Source organism: Mustelus asterias, chromosome 17 (assembly GCF_964213995.1).
Source record: "Mustelus asterias chromosome 17, sMusAst1.hap1.1, whole genome shotgun sequence".
Lineage (NCBI taxonomy): Eukaryota > Metazoa > Chordata > Chondrichthyes > Carcharhiniformes > Triakidae > Mustelus > Mustelus asterias.
In genome coordinates, this window is record NC_135817.1 from 28517764 (window position 1) to 28537782 (window position 20019).

The 20019-nt window shown below is 42.3% G+C and overlaps 1 protein-coding gene across 1 annotated transcript in view; it reads left to right on the plus strand.

Moving 5' to 3' along the window:
• The window catches only part of cnksr2a (connector enhancer of kinase suppressor of Ras 2a), a 467989-nt gene that overhangs the window by 121469 nt on the left and 326501 nt on the right, over nucleotides 1–20019 (plus strand). Inside the window, exon 2 of the mRNA XM_078232430.1 lies at nucleotides 12733–12896. Coding sequence (XP_078088556.1) covers nucleotides 12733–12896 — 164 coding nt within the window. The remainder of the gene's footprint in view (nucleotides 1–12732; nucleotides 12897–20019) is intronic.

Consider the following 20019-nt stretch of genomic DNA (forward strand, 5'->3'; position numbering starts at 1 on the left):
AAATAGAAAGCTTGCTGTTGGAGATGCACCCACTCTACAATTAGCGTTGTGAAAATGACATCTCGCTGTCTGGTTCGCCATTCAAATGCATTGACCACCTGAACTGGTCACAGAATGTTAAGTCTTTTCAAGGCTAAGTACACTTTTAGCAGCATGAAAAATGCTCATTACTGTCACTCTCTGACATTGAAAATACACGTTTAAATGTGTGACGTCTTCAATTCTCCAGGTTTTAATTGTGGGAGATTTCTGTCACCTCCAAATTTAAAAGCTTTTTATTTGCTTTTTCTTTCTGTTTCACTTCTTCCCTCTCTTAACACCATCTTCCTTACCTTCTCTTTATTTCGCTTTTTGTGTCTAATTCGATGCTGAATTCTCCCACCTGCAAATTGCCTTTTATCTCCGCTTCCCTGCTGTTTATTTCAAAATAGTTGATTGATTGCCTTTTCTGTAAGGTCCCAGATGCTGTTGAAAGGGGCATTGCATGGTTTTGATCTTGCACTTTCAGTAGCTTGCAGGGCAATATAGCAACACTATTAAATGGTCAGCTGCAAATCTGACTAAAAGTAGGTGCTGTGGTAGATCAGCAAACAACAATTACTTAGACAAAGTGTTAGAAAAAAATGAACTTACTTTGCTTTCTGTGTGTCTAAATGGATAGTGGTTAAGTGAGGTTTTGAAAGTCAGTTCTATTGCCAACAAGCATGTTTCCTTTCATGGGGTGTGGGTTTGGAGTCACTTGTAGAGCACACTAAATAATTATGGCAGATTTCCTTGCCTAAAGGACATTCGTGAACCCAGATGGGTATTTACGACAACCAATGATAGTTTCACGGCCACCATTACTGAGACTAAATTTATATTCCTGATTTATGAATTGAATTTGCATTCCACCAGCTGCTATGGTGGGATTTCAACTCAGACCATTAATCTGGACCCCTGGATTAACAATTCAGTGATGTTACCACAATGCATCAAGGCCCCATTTTTAAAGCCACTTTTCAATCAAAATTAGTTTTGATGGTTTAAATAATAGTTTTTTTTAAAAGTCTCACAGTTTTAACATCGGTTATTAGAATAAGGTTGGGGAAGATGAGAATCAGTTTGTTGTGTGAGACTTGGAAAATTTTAACTCCAGGGCATTATTTCCATATTGGAAGGTCAACTACCACCTGAACCCAGCAGGAATTGCTTGTCATAGAATCCTGCAATGTAGAGGAGGCCATTCGACCCATCAAATCTGCACTGACCACAATCCTACCCATCCTCATAACCCCATGCATTTACCCTAGCTAGTCCCCTGACACTAAGGGGCAATTTACCATGGCCAATCCACCTATCCTGCACATCGTTGAACTGTGGGAGGAAACTGGAGCACCTGGAGGAAACCCACACAGACACTGGGAGAATGTCTGTGTGGAGTTTGCACAATGACTCAATCCGGGAATTGAACCCAGGTCCTTGGTGCTATGAGGCAGCAGTGCTAACTACTGTGCCACCGCCCTTCTTGCTGTGAGCTTTTGCTTGGCAGGAGGGCATCACTGGAAACCTTGATTCTCAACATAAGGTGGGTGATCAGGATGGCTTCAGGAGAAAGGACAGCACAGGGCAGGGGAGACCCAAAGTTTATTTGCGTCTGGAGAAACACTCGTGCTGCTCCTGGTAAAATGGATTTAGAAACACACAGCTAAAAATCAAAATTTTGCATGGAATTGTTAAAATTTCAGTAAAGGGCAATAAAGAGAATTGTGTATCGGTGGGTTAAAGGAAAATTGAGTTTAAAAATCTGAAAGATTTTTCAATCTTATGATGTGCGGGTGTCTAGTCCATCGAATGTCCTTTAGATTCAGCATTTAACTAGAGTTAGACATGACAATATAGGATGCCTTCAATTGCCTCATGATTCATCTTCATGGAATGTTAGAATATGGCAGAGCAGATTTTCCTCCCTTCTCTGGAACCAGCGTGCAACTTATTTCTGCTCCCAGATAAAAAGCTGAAGCTGCTTTATTTTTCGGACAGATACTTTACTGTAAATGTTCATTATATTCCCTTACCTCCCTGTAGTGCTGCGACTGCAGGCTGAGTGAAATTTATTCTGATCACTCCATATTGACTCTCCCATCTGTGGGCCATGATAATGCACCTAATGAACAGAGGCAGCAATTCTTTAAGAGGCAGGTTAGACCAGTGTTTCAAAGGGAGATGAGGTGCCAAATCACACTTTCAGATAATCACGTGGTTATTGATTGTTAACTTTCATTGAAATCTTGGTCAGGCTAATTTTACCAGCCAAACTCAAGTGCCAGTAATTTGTAGAATAGATGTGTGAATGTATCTATTCTTCAGTTGTGAAATTTATTATTTTCTAGGATGCTTACAGCATTGGGATGTTTTGTTGTATTCTGATATGTGGCCATCATTATAGCTTCTTACAAACAGTTAGGGGGCGATTCTCCCATTCTGCCGCGCTAATTTTTTTAGAGTGGAGGGCAGGGAGAATCGCGTGTGAGCCAATTCGTGGGATTCGTGCATGTATTCCCACCGCGGATATCCGGCGCCATCGGGACCACGCTGGAAACTGGTGGGAACAGCAGGTAAGTGATTTAAATCTATTTCTAATGTTGTTTTAATGTGATTAGCGGGCCAGGGACTGAAGTCTCCGGGCCCGCTAGCATCTCCCATTTCACTCCAGCGGGGTTCAGACTAGCTCCCCACTTTTGGGGAAGTAGTGGGAGACCCTGCTGGAGGGAAGGGGGAGCAATCACATTCCCCCAGGGTCGAGTGGTGATGCCCCTGGGGCATAGACGCTCTGGCAGTGCCAGCCTGTGCCCCCTGGCACTGCCCAAGGGGCAAAGTGACCATGCCCAGGAGGCACCTTGTCATTGCCCACTGGGGGCGGAGACTGCTGGGCTCAGCGATTGGGGCAGGCTGGGGTTTTTGCGTGGAGGGGGGGGGGGCATTGCTGCCTGGTTTTTGACCCCTGTGCTAAGGCCAATAGGTGGTCTCTATCTAGACCGCTTATAATTTCATACAGCTCAGTTAAGTCACTGCCCAGATCTGTCTCTTCGAAGGAAAACAACTTCAGCCTATCCAATATTTCCTCAGAGCTAAGAACTTCCAGTCCTGACAATGTTCCTGTAAATCATAGTGTCATCACACCTTTCATGATGTGGTGACCAGAACTGTATGCAGTACTCAAGCTGTGGCTTATCTTGTGTTTTATACTGTTCTAGCATAACCTCTCTTTTATATTCTCTGCCTCAGTTAATAAAGGAAAGGCATGCCATATGCCTTCTTAACCTGGTCTTCTAGCTTTATGGATCCGTGGACCTGCATACTGAAAGTCAATGGCCAATTGGCTGGACTCTGCATCCCGCACAGCAGGGATGGGGCTGGAAAATCCTGGCCATGGTCTTTACAATTATCATAGAATTTGATGGGTTGGATGTGGAGAGGCAGCACGGTAGCACAGTGGTCAGCACTGCTGCTTCACAGCGCCAGGAACCTGGGTTCGATTCTCGGCTTGGGTCACTATCTGTGTGTAGTTTGCATGTTCTCCCCGTGTCTGCGTGGGTTTCCTTCGGGTGCTCCAATTTCCTCCCACATTCTGAAAGACGTGCTGGTTAGGTGCATTGACCTGAACAGGCGCCGGACTGTGGCGACTAGGGGAATTTCACAGTTATTTCATTGCAGTGTTAATGTAAGCCTTACTTGTGACTAATGAATAAACTTTACTTTAACTTTAAATATTTCCACTTGTTGGGGAGATCAAAATTAGAGGCCATAATGTAAGAGAATCACCAATAAATCTAATGGGGAATTGATGAGAAACCTCTTTACCCAAAGGTGGTAAGAATGTCAAACATGTTACTACAAGTGTAATTGCGGTAAATGGCATTGATACATTTAAGGGGATGCTGGATAAAGACATGAGGGAGAAAGAAATAGAAGGGTATCCTGAGAGGGTTAAATGAAGTGAGAGGGGAGCAAGTTTGTGTGGAGCATAACACACTCAGTTGGGTTGAATGGCCTGTTTCTGTCCAGTAGATTAATATGCAATATAGGATGCATCAATTATGAAGAAAGTAAGATTACTTGTCAGATCTTTCTCATTCTTCAAAAATATAGTATTCTTTGTAAGCCTTTGCTCGCATCCCCTCAGGCCTTGCTGGCTTGCTTTCAGGTTACTTACTGATTTTAGGGTAAAGCTGATAGAGATTAGCTTCGGGTCAAAATTAAATTGGCTTCTATGATGCAGGCCTTGGGGATTGAAATAAAGCAGGATACCACGTATCTGGCCAGCCAACATGATACCTGGATGCAAATTCTTGAGTAACCTTAGCTTGTGATTTCTCTAGATCTTCCAAGGTTGACCAAGTTTCCATAGTGAATGATGCTACCATTCAAAGCAAGACAAAGGCCTTCCAAGATAGGCTTACTTTGTAGAATAAATAGTTTTTCACAATACCATTTTGTTCATTTCAATATATTAGGACTTGGCTGACATGCATCTGGATTATAAGATAGAGTAAACAGCTGGATGAACATTTGCAGAGTGAATAGATGCTATTACTGGAGTCAAATGAAGAGAAAAGCTCAGCTGAATAGTTGTATATTGAATCTCTGCTGTGCAGAAGGAGGCCATTCGGCCCATCGAGCCTGCACCGACAACAATCCCACCCAGGCTCCCATCCATAACCCCACATATTTACCCTGCTTATCCCCCTGACACTAAGGGGCAATTTACCATGGCCAATTAACCTAACCTGCACACCTTTGGAGTGTGGGAGGAAACTGGAGCACCCAGAGGAAACTCACACAGACACGGGGAGAATGTGCAAACTCCTCACAGACAGTGACCCGAGGCTGGAATTGAACCTGGGTCCCTGTGAGGCAGCAGTGCTAACCACTGTGCCACCGTGCCAGGAAATAAAATAAGTTTCTTGTTAAAACTTGAGTAAAGTGAAGTTAATGGAAGAATATATAATGAACAGGGACACAATGTCTGAAAACTGAATTGCAGTCACAAAGCACATATTGAAGTGGAACTCCAACAAATTGAATAAAACAACATGGGATTTTCATCGCCACGGTTTAAAAAGGAATGTTATTTTGTTCGGTTACAAAGAAGGGATTTAGAATTTGTCACTTCTTCTTTGTAAATACAGTTTCAGAATTGGGCTCCAGGTACGCTGTTTGTCTTTATTAGGTTTGTTTCTATTGGTGCATTCACAAATAAAATTTGTAGAAGCAGCCAGAGCTGCAGCAAATATGAAGGCCTGCACTATTTTATTTTTTGGTGGGGTGGGGGAAGTATTAAAAACTCAGCTCAGTATCAGTTGTTATTAATGTTCTGTGCATGGTCTACATTAGCCCAAAACTTCTGGTCATTGCACATTTACCTGGTTACATTTTTAAAAAAAGGCCAAACTATGATGTAGCATCCAGAACAACTCCATCAGTGCAGAAATCCATGCAGAGAATTGCAAAGAGCTCAGAAAAGGTGGCCCCCGTATTACGGTACTAGCTGCCATATTCTGTTAAGTATTTAAAGGTCCAGTCTTTTAATGAACGAGTATGACTTAGTGAATGGATGAGTAGGCAGGTAGGTAGGTAGTGAGTGGGAGTACATCTACCCACCCAGAATAGTTACTCAGGAAACACTAGACAGTTTAAAACTTGGTCTAACATCTGGTTAACTCCACAACCAACCATCCCAATCACCCTCCATGCTTCCATTACCTGACTACCTACCTTGTAACCACCACAATTATCCTTCCCAGCCAGACTCAAATATCCCCCGACCACCCGACTGCCTCTCCCCCCCCCCCCCGCTATGACCCTTATGGACCATTCAACAATCCTTCTGACCAAGGTAGCTAGATGGGGGTAGGAAGTGACTGGGTGTGACAGGTGAGTTAATAAGTAGGGGAATGGGTAGGTGGATAAGGTGGTGAGGATGGTAGTCAGGTGGTCGGGGATAATCAAGCCTGGTTGGGTTTAGTTTGTTCTGGTCACAATGGGGTGTAGTGTCTAGATGGGGGAGTAGTTGGACTGCAAGTTTAGTCAGGTGGCAGGGAGTAAAAGAGTCTGAATTGGAGGGTGGGGGGTGGTTAGTCAGGTTGTAGGGGAGTAGTTGTGTGGTCTAACGGGGGTAGTCGGATCGGGAGGGGGGGGAGTAATTTTTAAGTAGTGGGGAAGATGGAAGAGAAGAAGAAAATAGAAGCTGAAGGGGTGAAGTGCGTGAATCACTGAGGGCTGGGTGGAAGTCATGCCAAATTAATCAATATTAAATCTCAAAAATGGGCTGTGCATAATACTGAGTATATTTATTATATAAAAAAGGAATATAAAATAAGATAAGATTGCTCAGCTGTGCAATCCTACTCCATTAAATCCACGTTGGATTATTCCTTCATGGACTTTATTCCTTCATCCTGTTTTGTATTAGGGAACAGTTGAATCAGTTCCCTTCCCTGTGAGTTTGTTCTTCAAATGGGTTATATGAAAAGAGGGAAAACTAACCTTTTTCAAATCTTTGACCGGGGCTTGTGAATTATTCTACTTGTTCTCATGTTCTGTATGTTGTCCAAGCAAAATGGTTTAGTTACTGTCACCTCACTTTTCAATTATTTTTAAAGACTGGAATCTTGTCATTCTGTTTTTCCTTTGGTGAACATTAATTTTGTCACTTGAATCTTCAGTCTGTGAAGGATGGCACACATTCTGATCATTCATCTGTGAATTCTATTGAATGTACTTGTGTTCACTCTGAGATCCAGTGACCAGAACTGCATGTTCTTTTTGAATTGGCCTTGCATTCAATCCGCATTATGTCAGTGTGACCAATGCCAGTGTCATGAATTGTCTTTCTAATATGTGATCAGAGTGTGATAAGTGATCACTCCAAATCCTTTTCTTTGTGCCTCTGACAGGAGAGGTTGGACTCTTTCATGCTCTACCTGATTACCGTTCTTTGCTCCTTTATGCTTGACCAGTGATTGTATTGTCATTAAAATCCATTTCTTTATTTCAACCAATCTATGTAATTAGTTCAGACCTCTTGGAAGGAAGTCAGCCTCTCTTCCATTTGTTACCTGCTCACAAAGCTCTTTGCCATCAGTAAATTTAGCAGATTAGACTTTGGGGGTTTTGAAGTATAAAACCCTTTTAATTCAAATACTTGGTTACAAATTGAGAATTCAGAGCCAATGTGATCCTCAGTTGGACCTGACCCAACAAACTATGAACTATGAGTATTTATGAATCAAGTAAAATTTATTATGTATGCTGTTACGGTCCCGGACCAGAAGTCCAAGGTATAGTATGAAGCCAGACTAGACCCCAACAATTTTTCTTCTTTGGAATAAATGTGAGTGATAGGATATTTCTTTCCAGGAATGATTCCATTGACAGAGTAGGATATTTTTTATCGTGAAACTTTATTTAATAACACAGTTCAAATATAACTCTTAACAAATGAAGCAGCTTAACCATTAACAGTTGTACAATATTTAAAAATGAAAGGAAGCAATTTTACTTTCTAGTTAATGACTGCCCGAATTCCAGCTAAGCCTCATTCATGCATAAATCAAATGTACTTTTAAATAAATACCATTAGCAAACCCAGGCATACTTGTTTTAACATTTGTTAACAACCTTGGAGCTTTCGGAGAGAGCTAGAGTTCCACAATCCTGCAAAATCCTTCTAACTTCAACCAGGCTTCAGCTGCAACTCACTGTTTCCTGCTAAAGCTTTATTCTCTGTTATAGATCCAGCTCTGCACCTTATCCACATCATCACATGACCCTGTCAATCACTCTAATCAGAAATCCCAAAGAACTTAAGTAATCAAAAGACCATTAGCTCTACTTATAATAAAAACTTGCAAGGTTGAAATTATCCTGCTTTCACAAAATCTGAGCTGCATTCCCACCTGACATACTGACTGCCTGTAGCATGAAGCTGAATTTTTAAATATTCCCCTCAAACATAAAAATAAATATATAATATTATATATATATATCCATTTCAATTGCACTACTATTAAGACAATACATAACAAAAACCAATGACAGCAGCATGAAAGTTAGTATTCCTTGAATGCTGCCAATGTTTTTCTGTTTCTGCACTGACATTACATGGAACTGTGTCAAAGAAAAATATCAGAGAAGCAATGGTAATACTGAGCAAAGGAAGTCTCTGGACCTATTGCTTTTTCCCTGGGTCAGGTTCACTGAATCGGGAGACTTCCCAGCTCAGAGAACCTGACCTTTAAAAATGCCTACCTGCTGGTCAGATTTCCAGTCAGTGGGAATGGGCTGAAACAGGAGTTGGGATGGACAACACCAGAATAATTGTGCAGGCTGCCTTGTGGGGTGGGAGGGTTGGAGGTGGTTGGGCATCTGTGCTTTGGCACTGTGTTTAATAAAGCAAAAACATCACTCCAATCTTTACCATTCACCACCCCCACACCCCGCCCCCCTCCCCCACACACACTCCTTATGCTCCATTTACACCAACCCCTTTGACATTTGCTGGAAAGCTCTGTCGCTTCTTGGATCACTTTAACAGATTTGACAGCTGGACAGCAGTTTAACAGCTTGACAGTTCCAATGAGTTTGTGTGTAAAAAGTGCATAATTATGTTCATTTTTAACAATCCCAAAGGGTGCCCTAACTCTCCAACAGGCTGCCTTAAGAACTAGGGGGTTACTGTCTAAAAATGTCAACTGACCCACTATACACTGTCTAGAACCAATAAACCCTTTAGTGACATTAGGATGCAGAACAAAAAGTTTAAAAAATGTAATTCATTCATAAATTTCTGCTATGCTGGAAAGAAAAGTAATTTCACTGCAAGCTAATTAAACTGTCAATCATCTAGACCCTTTAAAATATCACCAACAGAAACCACAAACCCTTGAAATCACTTCACATCATGTAAACAATATCGTGAGCTTGATAGCAGGGATCAGAGAGCCCGAGCTGTCAATCAAACAATATTTTCTCTGGAGCTCACCATGTTTTAGTACTCTAATGGCTGTTTGGACTCTCAGCATACTTAATGAGCCTTGACTGAGAGTCCAACTATCCATTACGCTTGTTGAAACACCTGCATCAATAGTAAGAATAAAGAAAATTACAGCACAGGAATGGCCCTTTGTCCCTCCAAGCCTGCACTGACATTGCTGCCCAACTGAACTAAAACCCCCTACCCTTCTGGGGACCATATCCCTGCATTCCCATCCTGTTCAAATATTTGTCAAGACGCCCCTTAAAAGTCACTATCATATCTGCTTCCACTACCACCCCCAGCAGTGAGTTCCAGGCACCCACCACCCTCTGTGTAAAAATACTTGCCTCGTACAACTCCCTTAAACCTTGCCCTCACACCTTAAACCTATGCTCCCTAGTAATTGACTCTTCCACCCTGGGAAAAAGCTTCTGACTATCCACTCTGTCCATGCCCTTCATAATCTTGTTGACTTCTATCAGGTTGCCCCTCAACCTCCATCGTTCCAGTGAGAACAAACCAAGTTTTTCCAATCCCTCCTCATAGCTAATGCCCTCCATACCAGGCAACATCCTGGTAAATCTTTTCTGTACCCTCTCCAAAGCCTCCACATCCTTCTGGTAGTGTGGCGACCAGAATTGAACACTATATTCCAAGTGCGGCCTAACTAAGGTTCTATAAAGCTGCACCATGGCTTGCCAATTTTTAAACTCAATGCCCCAGCTGATGATGTCAAGCATGCTGTATGCCTTTTTGACTACCTTCTCCACCTGCATTGCCACTTTCAGTGACCTGTGTACCTGTACACCCAGATTCCTCTGCCTATCAATACTCCTAAGGGTTCTGCCAATTACTGTATATTTCCCATCTATATTAGATCTTCCAAAATGCATTACCTCACATTTGTCCGGATTAAACTCCATCTGCCATCTCTCTGCCCAAGTCTCCAACTGATCTATATCCTGCTGTATCCTCTGACGGTCCTCATCATTATCCACAATTCCACCTACCTTTGTGTCGTCCACAAACTTACTAATCAAACCAGTTACATTTTCCTCCAAATCACATATAAGGTCCCAGCACTGATCCTTGAGGAACGCCACTTGTCATAGCCCTCCACTGCTACCCTCTGTCTTCTATGACCAAGCCAGTTCTGTTTCCATCTTGCTAGCTCACCTCCGTTCCTGTGCGACTTCACCTTCTGTATCAGTCTGCCATGAGGGATCTTGTCAAAGACCTTACTGAAGTTCATGTAGACAACATCCACTGCCCTCCCCTCATCAATCATCTTCGACACTTCCTCGAAAAACTCGATCAAGTTAGTGAGACACGACCTCCCCTTCACAAAACCATGGTGTCTCACACTAATACGTCCACTTATTTCCAAGTGGGAGTAAATCCTGTCTCGAAGAATCCTCTCCAATAATTTCCCTATCACTGATGTAAGGCTCACCGGCATGTAATTAGCTGGATTATCCTTGCTACCCTTCTTAAACAAAGGAACAACATTGGCTATTCTCCAATCTTCTGGGACCTGCCCTGTAGCCAGTGAGGAGACAAAGATTTCTCTCAAGGCCCCAACAATTTCCTCCCTTGCCTCTCTCAGTATTCTGGGGTATATCCCATCAGGCCCTGGGGACTTGTCCACTTTAATATTTCGCAAGAATCCCAATACCACCTCCTTTTTGATCTCAACATGACCCAAACTATCTGCACACCCTTCCCCAGACTCATCATCCACCAAGTCCTTGGCTTTGGTGAATACTGACGCAAAGTACTCATTTAATACCTCGCCCATTTCCTCTAGCTTCACGCATAGATTCCCTCCCCTGTCCTTGAATGGGCCAACCCTCTCCCTGGCTACCCGCTTGCTTTTTATATATGTATAAAAAGCCTTGGGATTTTCCTTGATCCTGTTGGCCTCTGACTTTTTGTGACCCTTTTTAGCCCTCCTTACTCCTTGCTTAAGTTTCTTTCTACTTTCCTTGTATTTCACACTTGCTTTGTGTATTCCCAACCTCCTAGCCTTGACAAATGCTTCCTTTTTCTCTTTGACTAGGTTCTCAATATCTCTCGTTATCCAATGTTCCTGAAACTTGCCATACTTATCCTTCATCCTTACAGGAATGTGCCAGTCCTGAATTCCTATCAACTTACATTTGAAAGCCTCCCACATGCCAGATGCTGATTTGCCCCCAAACATCTGCCCCCAATCTACATTTTTCAGTTCCTGCCTAATATTGTTGAAATTAGCCTTCCCCCAATTTAGCACCTTCACTTAAGGACTACACGCATCTTTATCCATCAGTCAGTGCCTTAAAGTTTACTGAATTGTGGGCACTGTTCCCAAACTGCTCCCCTACTGAAATGTCAACCACTTCGCTGGGCTCATTCCCCAACAACAGGTCCAGTATGGCCTCGTCCCTAGTTGGACTATCTACATACTGTTTCAAGAAGCCCTCCTGGTTTCTCCTTACAAATTCTTCCCCATCCACACCCCTAGCACTGAGTGAGTCCCAGTCAATATAGGGAAAGTTAAAATCTCCCACCACAACAACCCTGTTACTTTTACACCTTGCCAAAATCTGCCTACATATCTTGTTCCTCTATCTCCCGTTGGCTGTTGGGAAGCCTATACAAAACCCTCAACATTATGATTAAACAGTTCCTATTCCTGAGCTCTACCCATATTGCCTCGTATGAGCCCTCCGAGGTGTCCTCCCGCATGATATTCTTCTTAACCAGTAGTGCAACTCACCCATCCCTTTTACATCCCCCTCTACCCTGCCTGAAACATCTGTATCCTGGGATGTTAAGCTGTCAATCCTGTCCTTCCCTTAACCAAGTCTCTAATGACAGCAACATCATAGTTCCAAGTACTAATCCAAGCTCTAAGTTCATCTGCCTTACCTGTTACACTTCTCGCATTGAAACAAATTCAGTTTTTCACGGAAGTGTCTGGTGGAGACTTCAGTCCACCAGACCCTCTTTGATTAGCAACCACACCCTGCCTGCTTTTCTTCTGAGTCTTACTGGCCCTACTCTCTAGTTCCCTTCAGTTAATTCACCTTTGCTTTGGGTCCCACCCATCCCCCCTGCCAAACTAGTTTAAATCCTCCCGTAATGTGACCATGACTGACATGTTTCCAGATGTTGACTGAGGATAAATATTGGTCAGACCATGGGGAGAACTCCCCGCCCCTTGAATAGTGCCATCTGAGAGGGCGATTTGCCTACGGTTTATTGTCTCAACCGAAAGATGTCACCTCTGATAGTGCAGCATTCCCTCAATTCTGCACTGAAATATTAACCTAGATCTTGTGCTTGTGTTCACAGAGTGCTACAATTGAACCAAAACTGGCACCTAGTGTTTAGTGTTGAAAGATTTAGCGTGTAGTTTGTGCTTTGGTTCTAAACGTATATTTTATAACTTCCACAGTATCAGCTTTTTGCAACTGAATTTATGACCTACAAAGCAGTTATACTGCTGTCGCTCAGTGGATTAAAATCTATTAGCTGTGGAGTACAGAAGTGCCATGGGGAAATTAAAACTATATAAACATTTGCAGGTTTTATTTGCTGTCACACATAACTCCATATTGATTCCAAATAACTAATCTGTGAGAGGAGTGCAGCTCTATCGGGACATGCCATGTATTTAAATTTATATTTCACAGCAGGTCTAATTTTTTTTTTCTATTCATAACCATTAGGCCTGGACGACTGCCTGCAGCAATACATTAAGAACTTTGAGAGGGAAAAAGTGAGTGGAGATCAACTTCTGCGTATCACTCACCAGGAACTGGAAGAGCTTGGGGTCACTCGTATTGGTCACCAGGAACTTATTCTGGAGGCAGTGGACCTGTTGTGTGCTTTGGTAAGTACAAACTCTTTGCATTCTCTGCTCCTTCGTCAGTCTGTTTAAGGAAATGTGGCCAAGAGTTTACAGCTCCACCTGCCCGGCAGGGTATTACGGTCCAGCCGAAGTAAAAAGGCATTTTAAATGGCCTTCCGCATCTGCCAGGAGATGTGCCCTGGCGGGACTGTAAAATCCTGGCCTGTATTTCAAACCAAAAACTCTCACCGTTTTTCAATGAAAAAGGGCTTTGGCGAAAGAATGGGGCAAAGGGCCTCAGAGAGCCCAAATGAACTGAGGGTCTCCTTTATGTGCTGGAAGATTTTGTGATTATCATGCAGCATGTAGCAACAGATGGTACAGGCGTGCACAAGAATGCTCAGACATTGAAGTCAGCAGTCACTTTTCTCTTTTTCCTCCCAACCCTCCACTTTTGTTCGACACTGTGTTGATGGATTGCTACATGAAGAAGTTTAAATTTGCAATGTTAGGTTTTCAGCCAAAATAGATTCTGGGAAATTGAAAGGTTTTTTTTTCAGATTTCACAACATTTTATCTTCTGTATCACAAACACGTTTTCCTTTAAGGTCCAGTGAGGAACATAATTTGTCAACAAGATTGTTCTGTTGACAATATGTATTTACAATTGCTAGTAGAAAATAAGTAAGTATTGTCCTAAATAGCTTTTAGCATGTTTTGTTCAATATCCCAGTACTTGATGTGATGCTCTGTAATCCAGTCATCACTAGTTGGATCTCCTCTCCAGTATTGATTTTTAAAGTCAGTCAAAATAAAAATAATATTTCAAAATTTGCAGATGATATAAAATTTGGAGGTATTGTCAACTGTGAGCAGGACAGTGAAAGACTTCAAGCGAACATAGACAGGCACTTGGAATGGGTGGACATTGGGCAGAATAAATTTATTGCCTGTGGTGGATGGAATCCCTGCTGAGGCCAAAGTCTGGGAGGTGCCAGGAGGTGACCTCCTGGCAGTGGACCAGAGTCCAACAGACCTCGTTGAGTGCCCCTCCCACAGCCCCTGAGTTGTGAGTACTTGGGTGTCACAGCTGCAGGACATCCTTTGAAGGAATTCCTCTTCCAGATTGATGGCCTGTTAGATGTTATCATACTTATTGTGCTGATTTTTTAAGTCCACAGAGGATGCTTCCATCTTGAGTCTCCTTAACGTTCTCCATCCCCCTATACTGGCAATGCCCAGCTCTCGCGGTGGAGTTTCCTGCTGTCCACAATGTTGGATGCTCCAATTGGTCCTGCTGCTTACCAGCCTGCCTGCCATATTTAACTGGATGGGGCAAACTGAAGCAGCTTGTAAATTAGTCAATTTTGAGAACTTCATGCAGGCGGGTACACTCAATCGGGGGTCAGGTCCAGAAATGGTTCAGGCCCGAGTTAAAAACCATATCAATGACAACAACCTTTCTTTATATATAGCGCCTTTACTGTAATTAAACATCCCAGGGCACTTCACAGGAACATTATAAAACAAAGTATGGCACCGTGCCACATAATGAGATGTTAGATCAAAGAACTTGGTTAAAGAAGTATGTTTTAAGAAGTGTTTTATAAGAGGAAAGTGAGCATGGTAAGAAGTCTCACAACACCAGGTTGAAGTCCAACAGGTTTATTTGCAATCACGAGCTTTCGGAGCACTGCTCCTTCATCAGGTAAGTCCACAGGCAGGAGGAAATTGAGATGTAAAGGTGTGGGGAGGATATTTCAGATCTTGCAGCCTAGGCAACAGAAAGCACGGCAGCAATGATGGAGAGAATCTAATTGGGACTTCACAAGAGGTCAAAATTGTAGGAACACAGATATCTCAAAGGATATAAAACTCAGAGGATAATGGGGCTGGAGGAGGTGACAGAGATAGGGATGCATAAGGCATGGAGGGATCTAAAATAAAGATGATAATTTTTAAATCATGATGTTGCTTGACCAGGAGCCAATGAAGGTAAGCGAGCAGAGGGGTCATGGCAATGAGATTTGGTGCAAGTTAAGATACCGACAGCAGAGTTTTAAACAATCTCAGATGTCCAGCCAGGAGTGTGTGAGACTAGTCAAGTCCTGAAGTAACAAAGGCATGCATGAGGGTTTCAGCTGTAGAAGAGTTGAGATGGGATGAAGTCAGGTGGTGTTATGGAAGTCGAAATAGGTGGTTTTATGAGATCAGAAGCTGATCTCCAGATCAAATGTGGCCCCAACATTTCAAACAGACTGACTTTCGATCTCACACTGTTTCCAGGGAGAGTGATGGAGTTGATAGTTAGGGAACAGAGTTTGGAATGTCTTCCTAATGTTTGATTGGAGTACTGTCGGAATCTAGTCTGTTAATGTTGGTAAGATGCCGTCGGACAGTTCAAAAACAAGGAATTTTGTGAACATTGACTAAACGCTGGTTCATCCTCGACTGTAGTATTGTGCCCAGTTCTGGGCACCACACTTTAGTTAAGGTGCAGAAACGACTTATGAGATTGGATCTAGGGATGGAGGACATCAGTTACAGGAAAGATTGAAGAAGCTGAGTTCTGCTTAAAGAGAAGGTTGAGAAGAGATTTGATGGAGGTGTTCAATATCATGTGGGGTCTAGACAGAGTAGATAGCAATAATTTGTTCCCATTGGTGGAAGGGTTGAGAACCAGAGGATGTTGATTTTAGATTATTGGCCAAGAAGCAATGACACCATGAGGAAAAGCGTTTTATGCAGTGAGTGGTTTGGATCCCTTTCTAAGGGGAATTAGATATCATCTGCAGAGAAAGATTTGCTTGTCTACAGGGTCAGGATAGTGAGACTCGCAGAGTTCCTCTTGCAAAGGAAAGGATGGGTCATTTGCCGCCTTCTGTGCTGTAATCGTTCTATGACCATCCATCAATAGTGAAGTAGCAAAATAACCTTAACCCTGAGGTACCTCCAGGACCTTATTCTGGAGGTACCTCATGAACTGCACAGCAATGAAATTTAAGGGGCTGTTTGACAGCATACCCTCATGGCTAAATTAATCAACCTACCATCGCAATTCCCATTATAATGGAGGAAAAATTGGCAAAGTTCATCCAGGATTTTCCACGATGGAGTTAAGAGGCAGATTAGCAATTATCCCATTTCCCACCTGCAGAAATGCTAAAAAAATTCTCATATACAACATAATTGATAAGTTATGAAGTAAGGTGCAATCCAGATACTCCATGTGTAGTAATATATGAAAGGAAGAGGTGTTGTGTATCAATGATTCTACTTTGTCCTTTTAATCTCCTGAGTGAAAACTTTATATAAATGCTCTACAACCAATGAGGAAGTAAGGGGAAGTGCCTGAACACTATCCTTTTGCACATTTCATCTGTTTAATTTTGGCCTTCTGCTCGCCAATTACTTTTTGAGAGAATTTGCACTGCATCAACTCCTATCACTGGGAACCTGTTTTGCCTTTGCACCAGCTTTCTGTGTGTGGGGAAGGCAATGTTCTTATTCACCCTTAGTCCTGCTTGTGGCTTGGAACCTTTAAATCAGCCTGTGCTTCTATTTGAAATTAATTATATCCTCTGTGCTTCATTGCAATTTGACAACTTAGGTCATGCCCCTCAATATTTTCTCTTGTCAAAACAAGCTCACCTAATGTTCACGATCATTTGAACTTGGTGCTTGCAGGCATTTCAAGACACAGTTATTTTAAATTACTTTATGATTTGGATCATGCTTCTATGATTAGCTACCAAAAAAATTGCAATAGATAGTCCTGTAACATATACAGCTGATTTTCTTTTTACTATTGTTATATGTCAAAAATGTTATAAATAGGTGCTCTGGTGTCATATGTGACGAATTCTGCATATCATACTGTCACTGTTCCATTGGAAGGGAGGAAAAACTGCAAATGTCATCCAGGATTTTTCAGCATGGAGTTAAGGGACAGATTTGCCATGATCTCATTTCCCACCTGCTCCTTGCAACCTCTTGAAAAACACCTCCTTACTTTTAGAGGTTAATTGTGTTTGCCATTGTGAAACAGGTTATGTGTGTGGCATGCATGATTCAAGTGTCCTTAAATTCACACGATATCCAGGAGAAATATACATGCATGGAGGATTGAAACGTTGTACAGTTCAAGCAGAAAATTCTGCGATACCTAATCACAGTTACATTTTGTGTTCGCTTTCTTTTATAAATGATAGAAATAAAAATCGGGCAATTCTATAATGGGAAGGTAACCTCCTTGCCTGCTTTACCTTTTTAGTGAAGGTGAAAAGCATGCATCTCTTATCAAACTTAAACCTTTCACTTCTTATTGAGTTTCTCTAGTCTGGGTCCAACAATTAATCCTGATGATTTGGGACAGGAGAGTATTGAAAAGCTCAGTTCTGTCAATATGGAAGAGTCAAAATTTCATCATGACATGTCATTAACAGAGAAAAAATAACTGACCAGATGTTTTTACAAATGAAAAGGTTAATATAACTAAAAAGATAGGAAATGTATATGTTCTGAAGGGTATTAGTTTGCCTTTATCTATCATTCTGGGAATTCTGACCAATGAAACCATAGACATTGCTTTCAATGTGTTTGCTTTCTTTTGGAATAGAACAGTTTCTTTGGATAGAAAAAATGAGGCTTCCTTCTGTTCTTCGACAACAGAATGGAATCTTATTGTGGCTTCTTCAGCGAGCAGTGATTCAAAAGTGCTCAGAGTTTGATGTGTCTCAGTGTAAGTCACTCATTTTAATGACCGCTTAATATCTAGCAGAGGTGTTGGACATTTATCTAGGTATTGCCCTTTGATGTAAAGACATTTTCTTTGACGAGGACAAGCAAACAAACAAATGATGTTTTTACACTTCAGTAAACTGTGGTGTTGCTTTCCCACATCTGTATTATCTTCAAATGTGAAACTAACTTGAGCTGCACAATCACCAGAGTTTTTAATTTAGCCGGGATATGAGCAAACAGCCAGCTTTTAGCAAACCTGGGACATGGGGCACTCCAACCGTCCGTGCTGATGGTTGTAGTGCCTCAGGACACCCATTTTTGTGTTAACAAAGGCCCTGCTGCCGTTTGCAATGTATTTCCCTTCCCTATTTGAGCTTTTTTTGAGGGGCGGCACGGTGGCACAGTGGTTAGTGCTGCGGCCTCACAGCGCCAAGGACCCAGGTTCGATTCCCGGCTTGGTCACTGTCTGTGTGGAGTCTGCACGTTCTTCTCGTGTCTGTGTGAGTTTTCTCTGGGTGCTCCGATTTCCTCACACAGTCCGAAAGACGTGTTGGCTAGGGGCATTGGCCATGTTAATTTCTCCCTCAGTGTACCAAACAGACACCGGAGTGTGGCTTAGTGCTGACAACAGTGGTTAGCGCTGCTACCTCACAGTGCCAGGGACCCAGCTTGGGTCTGCACGTTCTCCCCGTGTCTGCTTGTGTTTCCTCTGGGTGCTCTGGTTTCCTCCCACAGTCCAAGATGGGCAGGTTAGGTGGATTGGCCATGCTAAATTGCCGCTTAGTGTCCAAAGATGTGTTGTTTAGATGGATTAGCCATGGTAAATATGTGGGGTTACAGGGATAGGGCAGAAGGGAAGGCCTGGGTGGGATGCTCTTTCAGAGAGTTGGTGCAAACTCAGTGGGCCGGATGGCCTCTTTCTGCACAATAGGGATTCCATAGTCTAAGTAAATCCCTCAAAGTGTTTCAAAGCACTCTCTCTTGCTTTTGAAGTGCTGCTATGCAAAGTAATAGTGTGCTGCGTCAGTAATATGGCAAAGCATTGAAATGAGTGACCAGTGGTCTGTTTGTTTTTTGATTGCACCCACTGGTCAGGTCGCTGGGGAAACACCCTGCTGTTATTTGAATAGTGCCATGGGATCTTCACCTTGCACCTGAACAGACCTATTTAATATCCTATCCGAGTGTGCGGACCTCTGACAGTGTAACAGTTGGCCTAGATTATGAACTTGAATCCCAGTGTTGGACTTGAACTGCAGGGAACTGACCGAGAGGCAATGTTGTCACTAGCTGGCACTGGGCTGAAAGTTGCTCTGGACCAATGAAATCCTGTAAATTGCGCCACTTGAGATGTATTTGTCCCAAGCCTCAGAAATGATTAAATGCCATACTTACTGAGAGCACAGTCATCCCTGGTTAATTTCTTTAAAACTAATTATAATGGCAGCACATTGGAGCCCTGGAACTCTTCTTTGGAACTGGTTTCTTCATATCTCAACTTTAGTAAAATATTGTTATCAGCACAGAAGAATTTTTAATTAAAAGCTTTGAGTTCATTTATGAATAAATGTAGGAGGTGAAACTGCCAGAGGAGGTAGTAGAGGTGGGGACAATTACATTTAAAATACATTTGGACAGATACATGGATAGGAAAGGTTTAGAGGGTTTGGGGCCAAATGCAGGCAAATGGGATGAGTTTAGTTGAGGAAACCTGGTCGGCATGGACAAGTTGGGCCGAAGGGCTTGTTTCCATGCTGTACATCTCTATAACTGGCTATTTTGTTGCTCTTGCGTCACTTGTAAGAAAATGGCAGTGTTATATACAATCTGCCAGTTTTTTTGTTTTGTTTTGTCCAGTGTACATTATGTTATGAAATTATTTTCATGTAGAATGACACATTTTCTCTGCAGCTCAATGTCTGTTCATTGATCATTCGGTGGAGACGGTTTGCTTATCTTTCAATAGACATCTCCAAGAATCATCCACCTGTTACATAACGTCCACATGTTTGATAGGAGCTTTTCATCAAAACATAGGGCCAGATTTTCACAGAATCGTGTCAATGCTGGAGACTTTTAAATGTGATGGACCAAACATGGAAATCCCACCCTCATTTCTGGTAGATGCAATTTTTTCTGAGAGGGGGAAGGCGGCAAGGTGTAAATCATACAGAGGGAAACTTTAACTCAGCAGGGTCATTTGAGCTTGGTGCTGAGATCCAACAAGTGAGGTGATGGGTGAGGTTTAGAGGGCCTAAAAGCTTTTAAAACAGCTGTTTTGGCTGTTGTAAAAGCCTTAACTTACAATATGGGAATCACAAATTGACATGTAGGTGTAAGTTCTCTTGAAGGGCAGATAAGGTCTGTTTAAGTGACAAGATCTGAAGTTTTTCAAATCCCTCACTCTTTAATCATGAACAAA